This window comes from Pagrus pagrus (genome assembly GCF_965226575.1).
Source record: "Pagrus pagrus genome assembly, chromosome: 10".
Lineage (NCBI taxonomy): Eukaryota > Metazoa > Chordata > Actinopteri > Spariformes > Sparidae > Pagrus > Pagrus pagrus.
The window spans coordinates 16,387,082-16,407,055 of record NC_140194.1 but is presented as its reverse complement, the minus strand read 5'-3'; the positions used below and the strand labels follow the sequence as shown (position 1 = coordinate 16,407,055).

Genomic DNA, 19,974 nt, shown 5'->3' with positions numbered 1-19,974 from the left:
AGCAAATCCTGGCATTTAAGAAGCTGAAACCAGCAAATGTTGCTTGAAAAATGAAATAGTGCAGCCCTACTTTATAGATCACTGCAGATACCAAATAAATAAAACAACAATAACATATTCTTGCTTTTAAAAAACACAAAGAACACAAAGAAGAACATAAAAACAAAGCATTTGATATTACAAACATCTTTTAAGAATACGCTTGAGTAAGACTGATATCAGATTTTCACAACATGATTATCGTGGCCATTAACGATAACTATTTTACCGCAATAGGTACAAAAAAATGTTATGATGTATGTATTGTTGAAAAGATATTTACTGAAGTTAGCATGCTAACCAGCTAGCCTCTGCCCGTCACAGTAGAAAGCTCCTGAACTAGCGGTGTTAACACCAACACTTCCCCAATGCTTTGAGCTCCCAGTCAGGACTGCTAGCTGCACGGCTAACTGAGCTAACTGGCTAATGACAGCTACAGTTAGCAGCAGTTAGTGGTTAGTTGACTGCACCCTATTGATTTGGAGTATGAATTTGGCAGATGGCAAATTCTAACATACTGCACCTTTAAATACATTTCTAATTGTACTAAAGAAAAATCCCTGTTCTTTGTAAACAAATACAGTCCAGTTAGACTCTATTTCCTCATTTATCCTCATTTAAACCATCAATTTAAATATGGAGATTGCCTCTATGTTAAAGAGCAACTGAATCTCCCGGTCTTTTTGTCGGACATATCCTCTCATGTGCCAAGTATTTAAGGGATGAGAACGCCATCGATGCCCCATAAACACACGCTTTTGACCCCCTTAAAGTCCACATTTAAACATGTCTGTTTTGTTGTCATCAATATGACTCTTCAAAAACCTAAACTCAAGTATCTACTGATGCCAAGTACCTTCCTAATACAAGGGTTCATTTTTTTAACCCAAACAAATAAAATCTGTGTAACTTTTCCTCACTTCATGAAACTCATTTGAATCATTCTCAGTTAAGGCTACATGAGGATGTAACATCACATCCCTTCCTCAAGGCCCATCCCTCATGGACGCCTTTGAGAGACATCAATATTTACTGTACAACAGAAAACAGCTAAGTGTTGACATTCAAATACCATCCGTATTTTTAGGTCTGTGTTTTTAAATTAATTTGAGTCAGCGCTGAGTCAGCGGTGGGCTCAGTGACTCAGTGAATGTAACTGATAACTAAAACACTGAATTTTTATAATGACATTGATGAAGAAACTGTATTGAACACAAGTCACTTGCAGATTGTTGCAGTTGAGCAGCATGTGCTGTGACCATTTGGCCAACAGGGTAATTCTCAATTCTCAATTCAGGACTACAGTATTTTCTCATTGTGGTAATGGTTCTTTTACGTTAGTGAGGGACCTGAGTACTTCTTCCACCACTGCCCTTCACATATGTGTCAAGGACAGTGAGTGACTGTACAGTGTGCTCACTAGTTTACGACCACCATTAGTGTAATTAACACCAGTGACACAAATTAATGAGTGTGTGTGTGTGAGGGAGAGTCAGTGAAAGGTGACACTGGGTTGAGGATACTGTCATCCATCCATCCTGGTTGCCACGTGAACAGAGGAACAACATTACAGTGCAAAGCACGGGCCAGGGTGGTGTTGGTTGCAACCGTCGTCATGGTGGCAACAGGTGCATGTGTGGTGTGTGTGGTGTATGTAAAGTGTGTGTGTGTGTGTGTGTGTGTGACAGAGCAAGGTGAAGTGAAGGTGAAGTGAAGAGCCTTTGTGTGCACGTGTGTGTTGCAGGCTTTTTTTCTGGGTCATGATGTGTCTGTGGCGGTGAGCGTGTGTGTGTCAGTCTATACGCATGAGCCTATACCGCACTGACTCTGTGTGTGTGTGGGTGTGGGTGTGTGTGTGTGTGTGTGTGTGTGTGTGTGTGACTCACTGTATGTCCCAGCATAGCCATACGGTGGAGAAGTGGCCCCACCCCAACTTCCTGATCACATGGTACCTCCCGTTGAACAAATCCCCGATCTTCACCGGATGGTACCCTCCTGAGAGAGATAAAGAGAGGGAGATGAAGGTTACAGGCGACGGTTAGTGATAACCAGGCAATGACATGAAATCCATTAGTGGGTAAGAAGTGGCGTGAGAGAGCAGCGGAGAGGGAGGGAGGTCAGAAAGACAGAAGATGAGACAGGAGAGAAGTGCTGTGGATTAATAAAAGGGAGAAGCAGGAGGACAGCACAAACATTTATAGTGGCAGGTAGCATCTCGTGAAGCTACAACGAATAAAACTCAGATGCTGCATTTTAAACCTGAAAACATTTCACCACCAAGTTAGCTGTGAGGATTATTGCTTAAATGATTAATTAAACAGTTGAACATGTTTCTCCTCTTGTATATTTAACGTTTAACGGAAAAAATATTCGGATGGACCTCGATGTCAGTGGATTTCTGCCTGCTGAAAAATATACGTCTGACCAATGAAATAGTCTGAGGTCAGTCAAGGACAATATATGGCTTGAGATTGCCAGTTTCTGTCCTGGGGAGTCAGAAACATGATTATAGTATACTGATAAGGTGTAGGCCCTTGTTGCCCACGTTCGTCTGTTGGACCTTGGTGGAGGTATGCGCTCTGATGAGGCTTCCATATTAGCTTTTCAAGTTATACAAATTGAACATTGTTCAAAAGCCTCATGATTCTATCTGTGTGAACCACTTTGAGATATGAATCACAGCAACAATAGCTGGTTCTTTTGTAACAGGACTACATACAAAACAGAATAGTAAATGAAAAATAGGTCAGAAAAAACATGCATTTAACTATGTATGTGCATCTGTATATTCGGTTTAGAGCAGCTGTGAAACGTGACCTCTCAGCAGAGACCGGGATCATAATTGTAATCAGACAGCTTCAAGAACAATAACCATTTTACTTTGTGTGTGTCATTGTGTTTGTTCCAAAAGGAGGCACATGTTAAGAGGTTATTAAACAGAAAATTACTCAATAATTGTTTGTAATGCTTCAACCTGGAGCTGAATATGTTTACCTTAATGAGACATCAAAATCCTCTTTGTTCTTGCTACAGTGACACCACCAGCTGGTGGGAGAGAAGTCTCGCCTGCCAGGGTTACATTTGTTGGAGGTGTATTATATTAAATGTAAATATGTGGAATTTGAAATAAAATCGCACAAACACAAAGGTGGGCCAGTCACAATATGTAAAGTCAACGCTAGAAATACTACTCCAGGTAAAAATAATAAGATTAATAATATACTAAATGTGTACTTCTTCCTCTAACAGGGTTAAATTGTTTTTAATAAACAAAAGGGATTTCTGAGGAGAATTACTTGTTTTAAACAGAAAGCGAATGAAAAGATGCCAAAAAACATAAGAGAGATGTGATCCTTTCTCTGTTTTTTTGTCTTTCATCTCACTGAAGTGAGATCTGACAGTTTGCCTGTGCTTCTTCCAAAACAACCTCACAGAAATCAAGAGGTTTCCTCCAAAACGAAACAAGCCATCTGCAAAAGAAGGTCTCTCCATGTTGTATTATAGCATACGATTCAAGACATTGAGTCATATTTAGAATGATAAAAGCCAAATAATATGTAAAACATGCGGCGCTGCCTTTTCCCATGGATACAGAATGATAGTGTAGTGTCTTCCTGTGTTTTTGATGCAGAACTGTGTGATGAAAATTAGCCTCTAGACTTTGGCATCCTGAGCCACTGCAGGAAACTAGACTGCCGCTCCTTTCTGGCAACAGCCAAACAACCTTGAAACGCTGCTGTCACAACCAGCACGTGTGTCAAACTGATGGCTACAACGACAGGACGGAGGGAGAAAAGAGGAAAAGAAAAGCAGAGAGAGGAGACGGGGAAGCCATTGCTGCGCTCTGTGTGACAGACGTAGAGAGTGGATGTAATCGGCGTGGACAGATGACTTCAGTGTATGTGTGTGTGTGTGTGTGTGGGTCTGTCTGACCTTTGCAGTAGTCTGCGGGGTCCTCCTGCTCCTCATCGTCGGAGCCCAGGATCTCCTCCTCCGGCTCTGGGGGCCCTGCCGGCTCAGGGGGAGGCGGAGGGGGCGGTGGGGGAGGAGGGGCGCTCACCGGGGCTTTCTGCTGGGTCTCAGGCCTGTAAACACAGCAGGGGGATGGAAGTTAAGTAACCTGCCAGGTGACTTTTTACCACCCAGCCTCATCATTTTACATTTTGCTTTGAGTATTTCAGCTGTGACTCACAGCGAGTGCGACTGTAGACTTTAAGAGTTTTAAGTGCGGATGACTAATATCAATATAATAACTTGTTGCTGACTGCCATCATTCAACAGTGATTCATCCAGTAACAAGTTCATGGAGGCTTTTATATTTGCTGTTCTGAACACGTTGTGTCAGACAGGTCTTTACTGCAGAGGAGAAGAAGCTCAGGATGTGATGTGTGCATGTCTGTGTTTGGAATAAATAAAAGAACAGTCACTGATGGAATGTAATTAAGTACATTTACTCATTTAGTGTACTTGAGCAACTTGTTATTTGATAACTTTAGTTATTAGTTACTGTCCAGATTACTTCGCCAAAGTAGTGCCTTTCTTTTTAAAATCAATTTATATTATCGGTAATGAGATAAACAAAAAATAAGTCTGTGTGGATATGATTTTTCAAAAAATAGTTTGTTCACTTCTGTAGAGTCAAACCCAAACACAATGCGAATTATTCCTGCATTCCCTTCAGTCTTCTAGACTTTCAGACAGTGCTTGAAGGAGGAAAAAAAGTGCCGGTACCCTTCTTATTCACATGTTGGTGTGTGGCAAGCAAGTTCGCTAACAGGAGCACAAGCGGCTCGGACTGGCGGTAGTCGGACAGTCCCTAGAAACCGCTTCTTTACTTTTAGTGTCGCGCAAACGAAGCACTTCAAGCACTGACAAAAAAAAGCTGGCAGGCGAGGATGGAAATGTAAGAGTCACGTGGTTCCCCCTGGTGATGCAGTTTATTCAGGGGCATTATGAAAAGAGAACCCAACAGCTTTGAGAAGTGCCGGTAAGCAGGAAAAAGTCATGCTACAACAAAAGTGCCGGTACTGCATACCGGTGAGTGCCAGACCACTTCAAGCACTGCTTCCAGATTGACAATAGAGCAAAACACAAGAGAGGTCTGCTTCATAATCGTAAAGGCACTAAGTTGTCACTGTTGTCACATTGATTTTAGTTGGTGTAATGTGTTTTTAAGAATAAATTCAAAATTCTATCTAAAAAGATATATATGTCCCCACCCTCCCCATCTCAAATTTATATATATATATACATATATATATATATATATATATATATATATATATAAATGACAGATCTCAATAAGATTCAACACGCTTCCATTAGAGGTAAAGATTATAACCTGAGATGTTTCAATATGAGAAATGTGTTCGAATGCAATTACATGTGACCATAAAAGATAGAACAGAAATATTGCCCTGCATTTGGTTGAGGGGTGATATTGTTTGAAGCTCAGACAGTCAGGTTGAACCAATCGACACCCACCCATCACCTCAGACATGAATCAGCAGACGAAGTGGATATCATCCAACATCAGGCGGAAAAAACAACTTGGAAAAATGTAAAAACGATGTGTTCTTGTTCGAGGTAGTCAAGCGGGTGTTGAGATAATGATTAATAATAGAATCTAATAACAGATAGATAGATTTGCTTCTTAGGGTTTATGTCTATGGTCATTTGCCAGACCTGCTCCACTTACTTTTGCTTTGTCTGAAATGGAACTGAGCCCATGAGAGGGAAAACATAAAAAAATAGGCTGCAGAGCACAGGCTGCCTTTTGCTCCAGGCTTGCTTGCTGCTACTTTTTGAGCATTTAGCTGGCACTCTTATTCAGGCCGACTTACAATGATTGATCATGCCGGGGGTTTGGCGAATTGCTTTAGGATGCTGCCATGGCACACTGGGCTATTTGTGCTTGAGTTTTTGGGAACATGCCTGTGACGTTTCTGTTCTGGGACGATCCCAGCGAACCTCCACACCAACTTACCACTGTGACATTGCAAACTATCATACTTCTACTCCCTGGTAGTCCTTCAAAATTTCATGCATGTAATCTACTTTGGTCTAATTACTCCTCTGTTCATTACCACTCATGAGTCTTTTAGAGCCGTGCTTCCCAACCTGAAGGTCGGGACCCCCCCAGGGTCAAAAACTCTATATGAGTGGTTGGAAAAGACACCCACGCAAAATTACAATTATGGTTTGCTTTTTTTGCCTACTTGCTGCATAATTTTACCTCTTACTGCCTCTGAAAGTGCCCCAAATACAAGAGGGGAGAGTTCACTCTGTGGTTGGCCTTACATTAGACATATACAAGCTGTGGATGTTTAAAAGGGTCAAAAGCATTTACTGTTTATAAAGATGGACAACACCTCTCCACTTCCTCCTGCTGTACAAAAATGAAGCCAAAATATCCTACATACAGGTGCTGCCATTTCTACATTACATGTGATGAAGTTGGTGGTGAAGTTGGGCAACAAGGCTCCCAAGCCAGTGACCACAGTTTGACAGATATTGTCAAGGGAGGTCGGGACATCTCCAGCCGCGCTAATGGCGACAAGACTGGGTGTCTTTAGCGAGACCTCTGGAGAATTTCAAGCCTTGTTTGTTGCATCAAAAAAATGCATATTTTTGACAGAAAGACGGGATATCTACAGCCCTGTTTGGACCGAAAACATCCTTTCCTATCCATAAACAAGTAGTCTTTGTGTCCAGACCTGACCAGACCATAAGTACAGCAACTGAAGATTGTGCCTAAAGAAACTTTAGGTGGTTTGTCGAAACCATAGCCATGGAGGGGATGGGTTTATGACCTGTGACACCTGCCACAAGGGGGTAATTGAGATGTTTTGGCTTCACTTTTAGGGAGCTGCCATGTCCTCATATAGTGAGTTGAAGTCACGCCATGAACTACACATATGAAGTTTGAGAATTAGAAAGATAATGCTTGTCATAAAGATAGTAAAATATCATCTTTTCTCGCTCAACACACGTCACCAACACCAACATGGCCGCCGCCTCGGTACGGAAAATGTAAAAACATATTGACAGCTGCAGTTATGCGAAAGGGTAGTGCTTGAACACTAAACTCTACTGCTGTATGTTGCACCTACAGCACCCACTGTGCGGAAGAATTAAAAATCTTTGTTCCCATTTATTATGATTGGAGAGATAGTTGGTACTTTAATTGGGGAATATTTTATTTTGTTTCTGATGCATGTGATGTGCTAGGAGGTGAGAATACAGCGCTCACATTCAGGCTGACATTTTCAATCAATCTAACATTTCCTTATCATGACTCGATTGAATCTCTAACATAAGACAAACTGGCTGATTCAATGATACCTCTGTGAGACACAAGCCAAGCCAGACAAACACACCTCGCAGCACCAGCAACATGATCAAAAGCTAAATTAAGACAGAAAGCATATAAACACATCAACACACAAAGCCAGCGCTTGTGAGCTGTTCTAAAATTGCGGTCACAGGCTCAGACACATGATGGAGCCTCTTGGTGCGTTGCCATGGCAACTGCAGAGCGAGGAGGGGAGGGGAGGAGTTGGGGGGGAGACTCAGGACACAAAGCGTTAACGTGGTGGCAAGGCCAAAACACACACACACAACAACGGTGTTTCTTCAGATGCAGCAGCGAAGGACAGAAGATAACTTGGCATTGAGATTTCATTGCTGTTTCACAACTGACACACACACACACACACACACACACACACACACACACACACACATGCAGCAGAGGGCTGTGTCCTTGCAGTAGGATGCTGCTTCTTTACCAAAGCAGTCACGTACGGAGTCATACATCACGTCTATTAGCTCAGTGCTTTTATACAGCTCATCTCGCCATTGGCTGTACGAACACTTACCCCCACATAACTTTGTGGACCCGAGCCGAGCTGTAAAAACATTAAGACAGCAAAGACGCCATGCCTCTGAAAGACAGACGGGCAGAGGAAGGACGGGGACGGAATAAAGACGAATCGAGCCGGTGAACAGGCAGAAAACAGAAAGAAAAGGGGGGGGGGCGGGATTAAGACAGACATGGTAAAGGAAGAAAGAGAAAGAAACAACAGGTCAGACATTGAGAGAAGTTTAGAGACAGAAAGACGTAGGCAGAAAACATATGCAGGCAGAAACAGAAAGAGAGACAGGTAAGAGACACTGAAAAAGAGAACGTTTAGTGGACAGAAAGAAGGAGACGGAGAGAAAAATACAGTATACAGAGAGAGAGAGACAGGCAGACAAACACAAGCAGAGACAGAGAAAAATATAGAGGCAGAAAGGCAGAATGAGGATAGTATACTGTAGGCTGACAAGCAGAGAGACCAGTCAGAAAAAAGCAAAGACACAAGCCGAGAAAAACAGAAGCAGCAGACAGAAACAGAGAAGAGAGACGGACAAAACAAATACATAAAAAAATGGACAGAATCAGGGAGAAAAACATACAAAACAGAAAGTGCTACAAAAAACAAAAAATCTTTATATACAGACAGCATGTGGGTGGTTTTATCAACACAAATGGATCCACACAGAGACATATACATACTGTACATCAATCCACCTTAAATCACAGTGAAAAACAGGTGCAGGTGGAGAAAGCTATTAGTGGAAAACACAAGCGGGAGGCTGACAACAAGCTCATCTTTGAACACCAAAACACAACAAAGGTCATTTGCGTAATTAGATTAAGATTGTTGTGGTGTTTTATCCCTGCTGTAGATGTTACATCTTTTTTTAAGATGCAAATCTCTGCATAGATCCAAAGAGAAACTTCCTATTAGTGTATTTATTCACTTTTTCACTCATTCATTCTTTCACCCAGGCACTGGGCCATGCCAATCTGCCCCCCGCAGGCTGTTAATGGCTGCCAAAGTCTACAGACATCCTGCTCGACCAGTACTGTACTGCTGAACCTCTGCAGAGCGCCTCATGAGAGCATCTCTAAAACTCTTTCCTTGTTTAATAGCCTGGTGATTTGTATCTTTTCTTTATGAGTTTCAGATCAGGTTTTTAATGTGTCGAAATCTGTAAACTAAACCTTTACAATCAGTATTTTAAACTTGATTCTAAAATGTGACGCTGAGCTTCAACAGCATTCAGGGTTTCATGCTACAATCAGCTATCATTAGTTCCCTCCTCTGGTTAAAGGTGTAGAAATCAATTTCCTCCACTTATTGGCACCAATTTGCACACTAGGAGCATCAATTTGTTCCTCAATCAATCAAAGGGTGAACCTCTACCTCGCCTGTGAAAACACATTTAGACCTCAGATAATTTTATTGCTGGTTTACCCTATTTTTGATCCAGTTTTTTATGTTTTAAGGACACAATTAAACACTTTTTATCTGAATATTGATGGTGTACAAAACAAACATTTATTTACAGTAAGATTTACAGAAAAGATTCCTCTTCATTAAGATAAACGTTTTCTCTATTCTGCTACTTTGTATACAATATAAATTATAGGTTTTTCACATACATGTGTGATTTTTTACGCGTATAGAAGTAGATATACACTACACACTTGATTTTGTATATGTTTCCAGAAGATACATCTTGAATTTTTTGGATGTTTAATAATTAAATGTGTCTTGAAATCGCATGTGAAATGGTCGAAAAGGTTTGGCATGATGACATGGGGAAAAAAAACTAAATGTGGTGAAGCACAACTGGATCAGAAAGGCCACAATCATCCCATCTGCACTGTAAATGGTGTAATTTTTACACCATTCTAATTTTTAAATAGTTAGAATAAAGACCAGAACAATAAAAAAAGAAGCTATATATATTAGAGTCTGCACTTCTAAACCTGGTGCCTTTTATATTTGAGCATGTGTGTGCCATAGTACCATTCATTTTACAGCCATGACACAGCACAGCCATTTTCCTCATTGCAGAAATACCAGTCACCTGCTCAACCACTGACACACAATGAACCCAGCACTACCTTAAAGTGGATATAATGCACTGGCTGTACTCACAGAGCCTTCACTTTCTACTAAACAGCCTCGTCCTGCATTAGGCAATGATGCAGGTAAAACAAAAAGCTAATAGAACAATGGCCAAACATCAGGGAGAAGAAAAAAAGAAGCCTGTTAAGTATGTATTACTGTTAAAAATGTAAATAAAAAACACAACACAATTATTGCATTCACTATTTGGGTTAATTGTAAAGTTTATTAGTTCTTCTGCACTGCTATTGTAAGGCATTGAATATAATATGAAATATCCAATAAATATGTCACACTTATGCTCTTAACCATCTCTTAGTCACTGCTAGCAGCAGATGTTTGTGAACATCCTTCAACTAACCACTGAACAAGTAACCAAAATATTGCCAGACTCATTAACAAATCAGAATCGCTGCTGCATGAGAATTGGCTGTGACAAATTCTAAATCATTCATGCCTTCTTGTATATTTGGCATTAAATGATATATATCAAGTTGTTTCTTTCCCTTTTAAAAAGTGTCAGTATGTCGAGGCATGGCTATACCAGCCTGTCTGCTTCAGCGTCTTTAGACACATTGTTTCAATGGTTTCATCATTTACACTAAATTTATATAAGAACGTATCATTTTATGAACTGTAAACAAGTCAAATCTTACAAATACAGTAAACAGTCTCTAATAAAGGCTACTCCTTTGTCATACATAGAAAAATTCACCAGACTCCCTTAAAAAAACGCTAAATTTTGAGACTTGTTGCGTTAGAAGAAACTTTATAAACTTTGTGAAACGCTGTCTAAAACAATTTCTTAACTATTTTGGCCTACTTGTTAATTCGTCAAATGTTATGCATGAACATATTTCTTCCTTTGTGTGAAAATATGTTTTAGCGATGTATGTGTACATTTGCATAATAGAGTGGTAAATTGAGAACTGATCACAAGTGGTCACTCAAGACGCATGTTGATACCAGGTGTGAATTGACATTAAATGCATATTTTAATGGAAAAGTCTATAAGTCTATATTGCTAAAACACTGTTTTGAAGCTGGAAATGCTGTTCCTGTTCATGTGATTAAAAAGCACAGGTTGAGACAGGAGTCTCTGAGCCAAACCTTGTACTGTTAAAGTCAATAAGTGCAGAATGTGCCTTGTTATATGTGTGGACATGCCCAGGCTGCTTCTTAAGCCCTAACCCAAGTGTAAGTGTGATGTGCACAGATGTGAACACAGACGCTGCCCATTTACAGTCTCAGCCTCTCCTCTCCTACACCCCACAATGGCATCTGTAGCAACAGTGTGAGATTTTCAACAGCTAAAGATGCTTTTTTTCTGGATCCAGCATGGCGTACTTATAGCACACAACCAGCGAATCAGCAAACAGAAGAACGACTGGAGAAAACATACCCACATACAGGGATTCATGTTAAGTTCAACATAATTAGCTCAAACAAGCCTAGCTGAATGATTTGTCTTGTTGCTATTAAGCAGAGAACAATGTCCAAGCTTCATCATTCACACCTGAAAATTAGTCATGCAGCAGCTCATTATGACTGCAGAGGAAATGTGTTGCACAAGAACACAAGTGTAAAATTATTTCATTTGACAAAATCCACAGAGAGGAGATGGAAACTGAGACACCCCTAAAGACTGGATTCTTCACCCGTCATAAAAAGCAATTTTCCTCCCAGTAAATTCCTCATCATACCGCACTGTAATGTGTACTCGTGCCTGAGCAGCTTTGTTGCAGTAAACTGCTGACTTGACATGCAGGGCAGCACTGAAAATATCATCAGTGTAGAGGTAAAACAACTTCGAGATTCACTCAAAACAGACATTCATGTTGGTGTAAATAAAGCTACGTGTCCACAATTACAAGAACCCTCTGTCATCAGAATGATGAATTGTTTTGATATGGAGCTCTGGTTGATGGGCTGTGGACAAATAATCACTCAAGCTAGACAGATAAATTCTCCGGGCCAATATTAGTTTATTACAGATCTATGGGTATCAGCATATTTCTTGGTAATACAGAAAGCGTCACCATTACAGTGCGTAGTTTGTCCACCAGATAGCACTCAATATAAAGATTGTTAAGATAAAGATGTTTATGTTTAAAAAACAAAAATACTTTTTTACAGTATACTGTATATTTTTATCAGATTATTATGTCCTTAAAAATCCAGGATCAGTCTGGCTGTGATAATTACTCAGTGCCTCAGTGTCACTCAAATCAATAATCAGTTCAATGTCATAATTAATCGATTAATACTTTACGTCTTCCTTGCTTCTCACCACCAAGCCCATTTTGTTTCCACTGAAAAATAAAATCTTGGTCGGGAAAAAAATGGGTCAGGAATATACTTTTTTAAACACAGTATGTAATTTCTGCCACTAGGGGTCTCTCAATCAAAACAGTGACAACATAAAATGTAGTTTGATGATGTTGTGAAGTAGCACGGAATCATGGGAGTTGTTGTTTTTATTGTTAAACACGCCGCTTCCCAAAGAAAGTCTGTCTGATGTGACTCAGGCAGAAGTTAGATTCACAGACGAGGTGATGTATTAAAGTTTTATGGTATGTCTCTGAAGTAACGTATGTTTAGTCTAGAGTCATAGAAACAGGCGACAAAATGACAAAAGTTTGAACATAGTTGGTACACAAATCAACAAAATAATGGAACAAAGGTCTAGTCATTGACTTGATTTGACATTTTAATGAAGAAATGTTACATATTATATCTTCATTAATAATTAGCTAAAACAGCACGGCCCTGTAGTTTTTTCAAATGTGCCACACATGGCAATTCTGGACTTTGGATGTGCTCTATGACATTCCCATGTGCAATATCAAAATTGCAGAAGCTGCATTTTTGAGCAAGTTCACCAGACCTCTGGACCTCAAATTTGACCAAATTGGCAAAGATGAAAACTTAAACATTTCCTCTCTATCTTGTATTTTGTCATAATTTTATGAGCACACGTCATTGTTTCAGTTAGTTTTTGTTTAATTCTAAAGTCAAGTTCTCATTTTTAATTCAGTTGGCTAAAATGTGTTTTTTACACCTACTTTTAGTTTTTAGTTAAGGTCGAATTAACAAGAACAAGCTTGCATTGCACCTCATGATAATACATTGAATTAACGGCTGGTGATATAAATCAGGATTCTGCAGAATCATAATGTGCAGCGAGAGGTTATGTGGGGGCAGCGCAGCCAGTGACGGCAGGCTGCATCCTGAAAATAGCGGTGAGATCTCAGCTCTCCACATAGACTCTGGAGGAGAGAATGAGTCAGCTGTCCTGCCGACACGGGCCAGGATGCAGAGACGGAGAGAGAATGAAAGATTAACGATGAATCAATCAGAGGTAGAGACGCCACCATCGGAATGGTGAAGCGGAGCTGAAGGACACCCGCGGTCTGAAACCCACGCCTTAACATCGAGAGTGGAGGATGATGCTGCTCCTGTTGCTAAGGAATACCTGTTACCTTGGTGATAACGAGACATGTTTAAGGATGAGTCATCAAGTTTGAACTGGAGAGCGGTCAGCTGTTCTGTGCGGCTTCTCAGTGGTCGGAGATGTGTTAGCAGTGACTTCCTTTGTCATTAACAGCAGGATACGTCACTGATGTCAAGTCTCAGAGGGCATACGGATTAAATTATTAGATCCAATTAAGCAAACGGCAGGGGAGAAAGGAGAGAAGAGCAATTAATATTTTTCATGTCTCGTCTATAGCAAAAGAAGATGTTGTAATTAAATTTCAAACAAGATATGCAAGAAATAATGTATTTTTGTAATTATACGTTTCATGACTGCATGTTTTTTTGGCCTGACTTTTGCTGGAAGAACAAGACTGACACAGTGTTCAAAGCAAAGGATAAAAAAAGTCCCTATAGTATCTCATTATCATGGTTTTTCACTGATGTTTTCTTTTATTTCAGGCTTGGTAGATATGTGTCATTAAATGGGGCAAACACAGTGAGACCCAGATTCCTTCACAAGCAGCAGGAATAAACAAGCGATTGCTGAATTCTTTTAACTGGTTCAGTCACTGATTTGCTGTGGAGGGACGACTCGCCACAAAAGCAGCAAAAATAGGCCAAAATTATGAACAGACTGGAATAAATAAAAGAAAAAGAAATTGACTCAAATGTAAAAAGTCATGTGTTCTAGCTTCCATAACTTTAAAAGAACGCTGCAAGCAGTCTCAATACAAGGTTGTATTCTATTTGCCCTGTTATGGTTGAGATAATGTGTTTTTTAGTAGCAGCATTATATTTCTTCTTTTTAATCATTGATTTACTCCTACTTCAATCTCTCCTCTCTCCCTCCTTCAATCCCTCTTCCCTCCCTGCCTCACTCCCTTGTTTGCGACCAATAGGCTTGCACATTATTAGGGAACCCCCTTCTCACTCAACTCATTAGTGCAATACAATCTAGGGCTGCGTTCCGAATTGCATCCCCTTTATTTTTACTTTTAATACGTACTGCAGCTGCCCTTACAAAGGACATACTGTTGCATGCAGTGTGCATACAATTGGGACATACTTTTTCTAAAATTTTAGAAAATCTACCTAAAAAACAGCAACACTGAGCTCACAGAGCATGAAGAGACTGATTACTCTTGGGCCTCTGTTAAGCAACATCTGTATATTCTGCAGTTGGGCACCAGAGCTGCAGTGAAAGGTTTCTGCCCTTTGCCCTCTCCATGACCTTCAACACCTTCCAGCCCGTCAAGCTTGGCGAGAAGCTCTCAGCAATTCATGTACGCCACAAAATGAGCAGCAGAGTTGCAATAGGAATGTTGTGTACTGAATGTGTTTTGGATCTGTTGCTACATCCACGTGTCCTCTGATGACTCCTCTATCACCAATTAGAACAACACCAAAGGATGCAGAGGTCTTAGAGGAAGATTAATTAAACGGCGTAATAAGATCAACTTGCAGCTCTAAGCAAGACTGAGAAGCGGGAGGTCGATTTTCTAAATTATTCTCCATGTTTCTATCTAGAAGGCAGCAGAGATGGTGAAATCTCGCTGGTTCCTCAGAGCACAAATCAATAGAGGAGTATTATCGTCATCAGATAAGCTAATAACACTGCTTATTTATTCATCACGCAGCACTTTGGCAGCTGCAGTTGCACAAAACTTGATTTATTTTTCATGCAGGTAGAGTATTCTTTTAATTTATTTTCTCTAGTTTTTCTTCATGTTGAGATTTGGATTGCGTGCTTCTTCCCTGAGCTGCTGTAACAATTGAATTTCCCTTACAGGCATCAATAAAGTAGCATCATAACTAAAGCACGTTAGCCATCTCAAAGAAAAAGAACAACAAATCTATACATTTTACAGTACCTTCACCCGTATGTCACTCTGGATAAAAGCTGCAACTAAATGGCAAAAATCTGAAACGTAATGTTGCAACAATGAAACTGGGGTTGTAGGATTTAAGCTAAATATTGAAGCTTCTAATTAACAGGCACAGAAAACATACACACTCTGCTGTGTGCTGCCGGGTTCAGGCCACACCAATCTATAGAGGCTGAATCGACTGTGGCTGAAATTCCCCACAGGCAGGCGATGGATACAAGAACACACGCTACGCTGCATTGACCGAACTCTACAGCAGATACACGACACACAGGAGCACAAATGCAAACACACTTAAAGACGACGGGCAACAAAGGCTAATGGGAAATACCCATTCAATCCTGGATAGCACACACAAAAATACAGATGTCGGTGTGTTAAAATAAACTTGCAGCAGGCAGGCACCCATCTGTGACTGCATGGAAAACCCTTGTGATAAAACCAGTTGATTTGGAATAAAATATACATCGGAAAACAGGAGCGCTGCTCTACATGGCTAGTGAGGTGGCATATGTGCGCATGTGTTCCCAAAACAGACACACACACACACACACACACATACACACACACACACACACACACACTGCCTTGAGGCAGTGGAAGTCAAGTGACATGACTGCAGACCTAGTAGGACAAGCACATTTCTGTCTCCTACATCCACATCCTCACACACACAAAAGCACACATGCATGCACGCACACCAAAAAAATCCTATTCATGCTCATATCCCTGTGTTTTTGTGTGTGTCATGTGTGTTTTCTGTCCTCCGTTTTACAAAAAGCCATTAGTGTGAGGTACATGGTTTATTCTGCTCGGTAAAGAAACGTGTGACGTTTCTAACGCACAGAGCCGATGGGTATCTACTGTATCTTTCATTGTGTGCTGCACTTTACACTCCTCACTCCTCTCGCTGTAGCGCATTCACTCGCTGCATTCTGTATTTATACATTCCAATGACGTCAGCAGGCCACAAAGCTTGTTATTGTGGAGGTTACATCCGCCCACACTCAGCAGGCGAGAGCGTCACAAGAAGCCATGTGCACGTATGTAAAAGTCAAACATCCTAAATGTATGGCTGCAGCATATCATACAATATAAAAATTAAACATTCAGACATTTTTCATGCACATTTACTGTAAGTTTTACTATGGATATTTCATATATGTCAGAAACCTATATCTCTATATATCCAAGGATGTATGCATGTAACAATCATATATTGCCTTTTAGGTAACACATATGGCAGCATCACTCTTGATACAGGGCATATACTAAGTCACATATTACATTTCAGTACGGGCTGGACCCAGTTTTCCCATGTCTTTGTGTCAAAGTTAAGAATGAGGACACAGTTTTTGAAATCGGTCCAATATTGTGCAAGAATGTTGCAGCCACTACAATATGTAATCCATGTTTTTACTGAAAGTGTTTGTTTCTGGCCACGACAGGCTCAGATTTTTATTCTCAGTGTCAGACAACATGATGAAGAGTATTCCTACAGATATGACATTTTTGTTGAAGAATATCATCTTTTAACCAGAAATAGCTGTTCGCCCAGGCCACCAGACTCCATTTGCAGAAACAGTAATTTTTCTTAGTTCCAACCATCATTGACTCAAGATCATTCCTCCACTGCTTCAGTAATATCTCTGCCCTCCATCTCCCTCTTCTCCAGATTGTGATTGCTGGAAGAGTGGAAAAGACGAACCAGGATGGTGTTGGTGAGTTTTATTCACAAAATTATTTTAAGTTTGAGAAAAATGTGTTTTACTGTTAGTAAATTACTGTTTTGCTGCAAATGGAGTCTGGTGGCTTCGGTGAGAGCAATAGCAGCTGTTTCTGGTTAAATAAAGCGGAATCCTATTCTCTAACGAAAAGGTCTATCTCTGTAGGGATCCTTTACAAAATGTCAGACACTTAAAATAACAATCTAAGCCTGTCTGTGAGAGAAAAATAAATAAATAAAAGCACTTTTAGCCCTATGACAGGGGGCAAATGCCTTCAGAGATTACATTGCAGACGATTTTGCCAGCTTTAGCGTTTATGTTCAATACTGGACCAGTTTCCTAAATTGTTGTCCTTGTTAGTGACTCAGAAACAAAAAACGGGGTCCGGGATGGTACAGAAGCTGCCCTTTAAAATTAGGAAACAGAAGAAATCAGCAATTTCTTATTACACTTATCATTTCCAAGATAAACCATGTTTTTCAAAAAATCAATGCCAAATAACGAAAAATACAGACGACAATAGAGCAATAATTTAGCATAAACATACAGTAGGTAAAATTCTGCACTGATGAGGGAAAATGGTGAAAACAGAGCTTCACTGGATCCAAAAGGTACCTAAAGTCCTCTAATGTCACGATCATCGGTCATTGAATATCTTTTTACCCAACTCAGGCTCTACATGATGATTTTCTTGGATTATTCAACAAACAGCAACCAGAAATCCTGTGTATTAATAAATGACTCAACTTTACATTGACATTGCTCCTGAACAGTCATTAAAACCCCACAAATACATTCTTGAGGAGGATATTTTTTGTTGTAATCTGCCCAAGTCCACAGTCACTGTAAGCAACACGGAGAAATCATGTAATGATGGTTTGAGACAGTTAATTATTAGCACTACTGCTGCTGCCTGCTCACCACTCCCGAGGGGCTTCATTGGTAGCAAAGCCTCGAGCTAGGTAACAATAATCCTCCTGAAAAAGTAGCATCACGTTATTAGTTTTCTGAAGGAGGCTCTAAATCATTTCTGTTAATTGATGCCAATCAAAGAGAATATCACCATTAATGAGGTTTATATACATATATACAGTATATGAGTGCTTCAGAACCATCATACAGTATAATATAGGCCTATCAGTCGGAGGAAGAGTAAACATGGAGGGCTTGTTTTCGTGCTTTAATGTGGAACAATTTTCTATGTACGTGTCCAGAACCACAATAATGACATTTCCACAGAATGGTAAAATTGCAGAGGTCTCCACTGGATTTAATTTCTTCATTGTTTTAGTTCATACCCTGCAAAATCTATATAGAAAGAAAAAGAAAGGACTTGTTTTGATGTGGTTCAGAGATAGAGGTGTTCCTGAGATCACCTCACTGCATCAAAACAAAGAAGGGTGTCTTATAAATAGCATCGATCATTACACCTTCTCTGGTATGACATTTCCAAGCCTGTTTGCTGCTTTCAGCGATCATGTGCAGAAACACGAATACATTTGGCTGGATTCGAAACCGCATGCTTTTTCCTTGGTCACATGTGTCAACAGCAACAGAAAAGGCAAAACAATAAAAGCATTCAATGCTTCAAAAACATTAACATGACACTTTTTTTCTCATTCTGAAAAGAAAATCCCTAAACAAATCCTTTGATATGCTCCATATGTGAAAACCACCCTCACAGTACACTCGCCAGACAGTTTTCCTATTGTTTTCTATTTATACATTCATTTGGTACAAGACCACAAACAAATACTGATCTATAAACAGAACAAGAGCAAGACAAATCTTGCACTTTTGAAGACTGGACACAAAACCTATTAGGGCTGAAGTTCACAACTATTTTCTTGTTTTGTCCTACCAACAGTTCAAAACTCAATAATATTCTTTTGACACTGATATAATACAGAGAAAAGGGAGCAAATCCTCACATCTGAGATAGGTTTATGCTAATTGGCTAATCAATTAATCGACAAACTATTGATTAAAAAACATGCCATTGCTCTTGACGTTATCAATGCAAAGATGCAAATCCTACCCAGAAAGAATTAAGTAGCACAATGTATAAGATGGAATAAGGAGCTACTTTTTTGAACCCTTAGTACAGTCTGCAGCCGTCACCAATAAGCAAGGGTAGCCTGAAAGGCAAATAACATTTTTCTGACCAGTGCAGAGATAAAAATCACTATAAAGACTCTTTCTTGTCGATGTCAGACCTACAGACCAAAAAACCCAATAATACTGTATTTACAATGAAAGACAACAGGAAAAGAAGCAAAATCCACACATGACAGATAATTTAATGTCAATGGACTTATCAGTTAACTTTATCAATGTATAGATGCAAATCCTGCCCAAAAAACTTGTACAAGTATAATGTACTTCTTTTTATATGACATAGTCAGTTTTTTTGCCCTGAGTATTGGCTGCAGGTATTCCTTTTAGGCTGCACCCCAACAACCTCCACCAATAAGGAAGGGTAGCCTGAGAGGCAAAAACGTTTAGCATTTTTTTGGACCAGTGCAATCGAAAAAAATAATTATTTAGCCTATTAGACCTGTCAATCCAGTCCCACAGGTCCACGTTCTCTTGCTCAGGAAAATGAGGGATACCTCGTTAAATAAAATCTTAACACAAAATACACACCATTGTCTTAAAACTTAACTTCACCAGTCGCAAACCAGAACTCACACCCCATCTTGAACCTAGCCTATTAGCTGTGTCAATCCAGCACCCCTTCAACAATTTATTTCCCCCTCTACCTGTTTCGGAGGGCCCTGTGGCGCAGGCGGAGCACCCACATAGCCAGGCCCCATTTCTTCTTCGGGGTCAGGTTCGAGCTTAACTCCATAGGGTGAGAATGAGGGATGGAAGGACGGA

At 40.1% G+C, this 19,974-nt stretch overlaps 1 protein-coding gene across 13 annotated transcripts in view; it reads right to left on the bottom strand.

Moving 5' to 3' along the window:
• srpk2 (SRSF protein kinase 2) overlaps positions 1 to 19,974 on the bottom strand; it is a 76,583-nt gene that overhangs the window by 19,186 nt on the left and 37,423 nt on the right. For all 13 annotated transcript variants that reach the window (XM_084364604.1, XM_084364614.1, XM_084364606.1 and 10 more), the window contains 2 exons: positions 3,973 to 4,124; positions 1,926 to 2,034 (listed from right to left, as the gene is read on the bottom strand). In XM_084364604.1, coding sequence (XP_084220730.1) covers positions 1,926 to 2,034; positions 3,973 to 4,124 — 261 coding nt within the window. The remainder of the gene's footprint in view (positions 1 to 1,925; positions 2,035 to 3,972; positions 4,125 to 19,974) is intronic.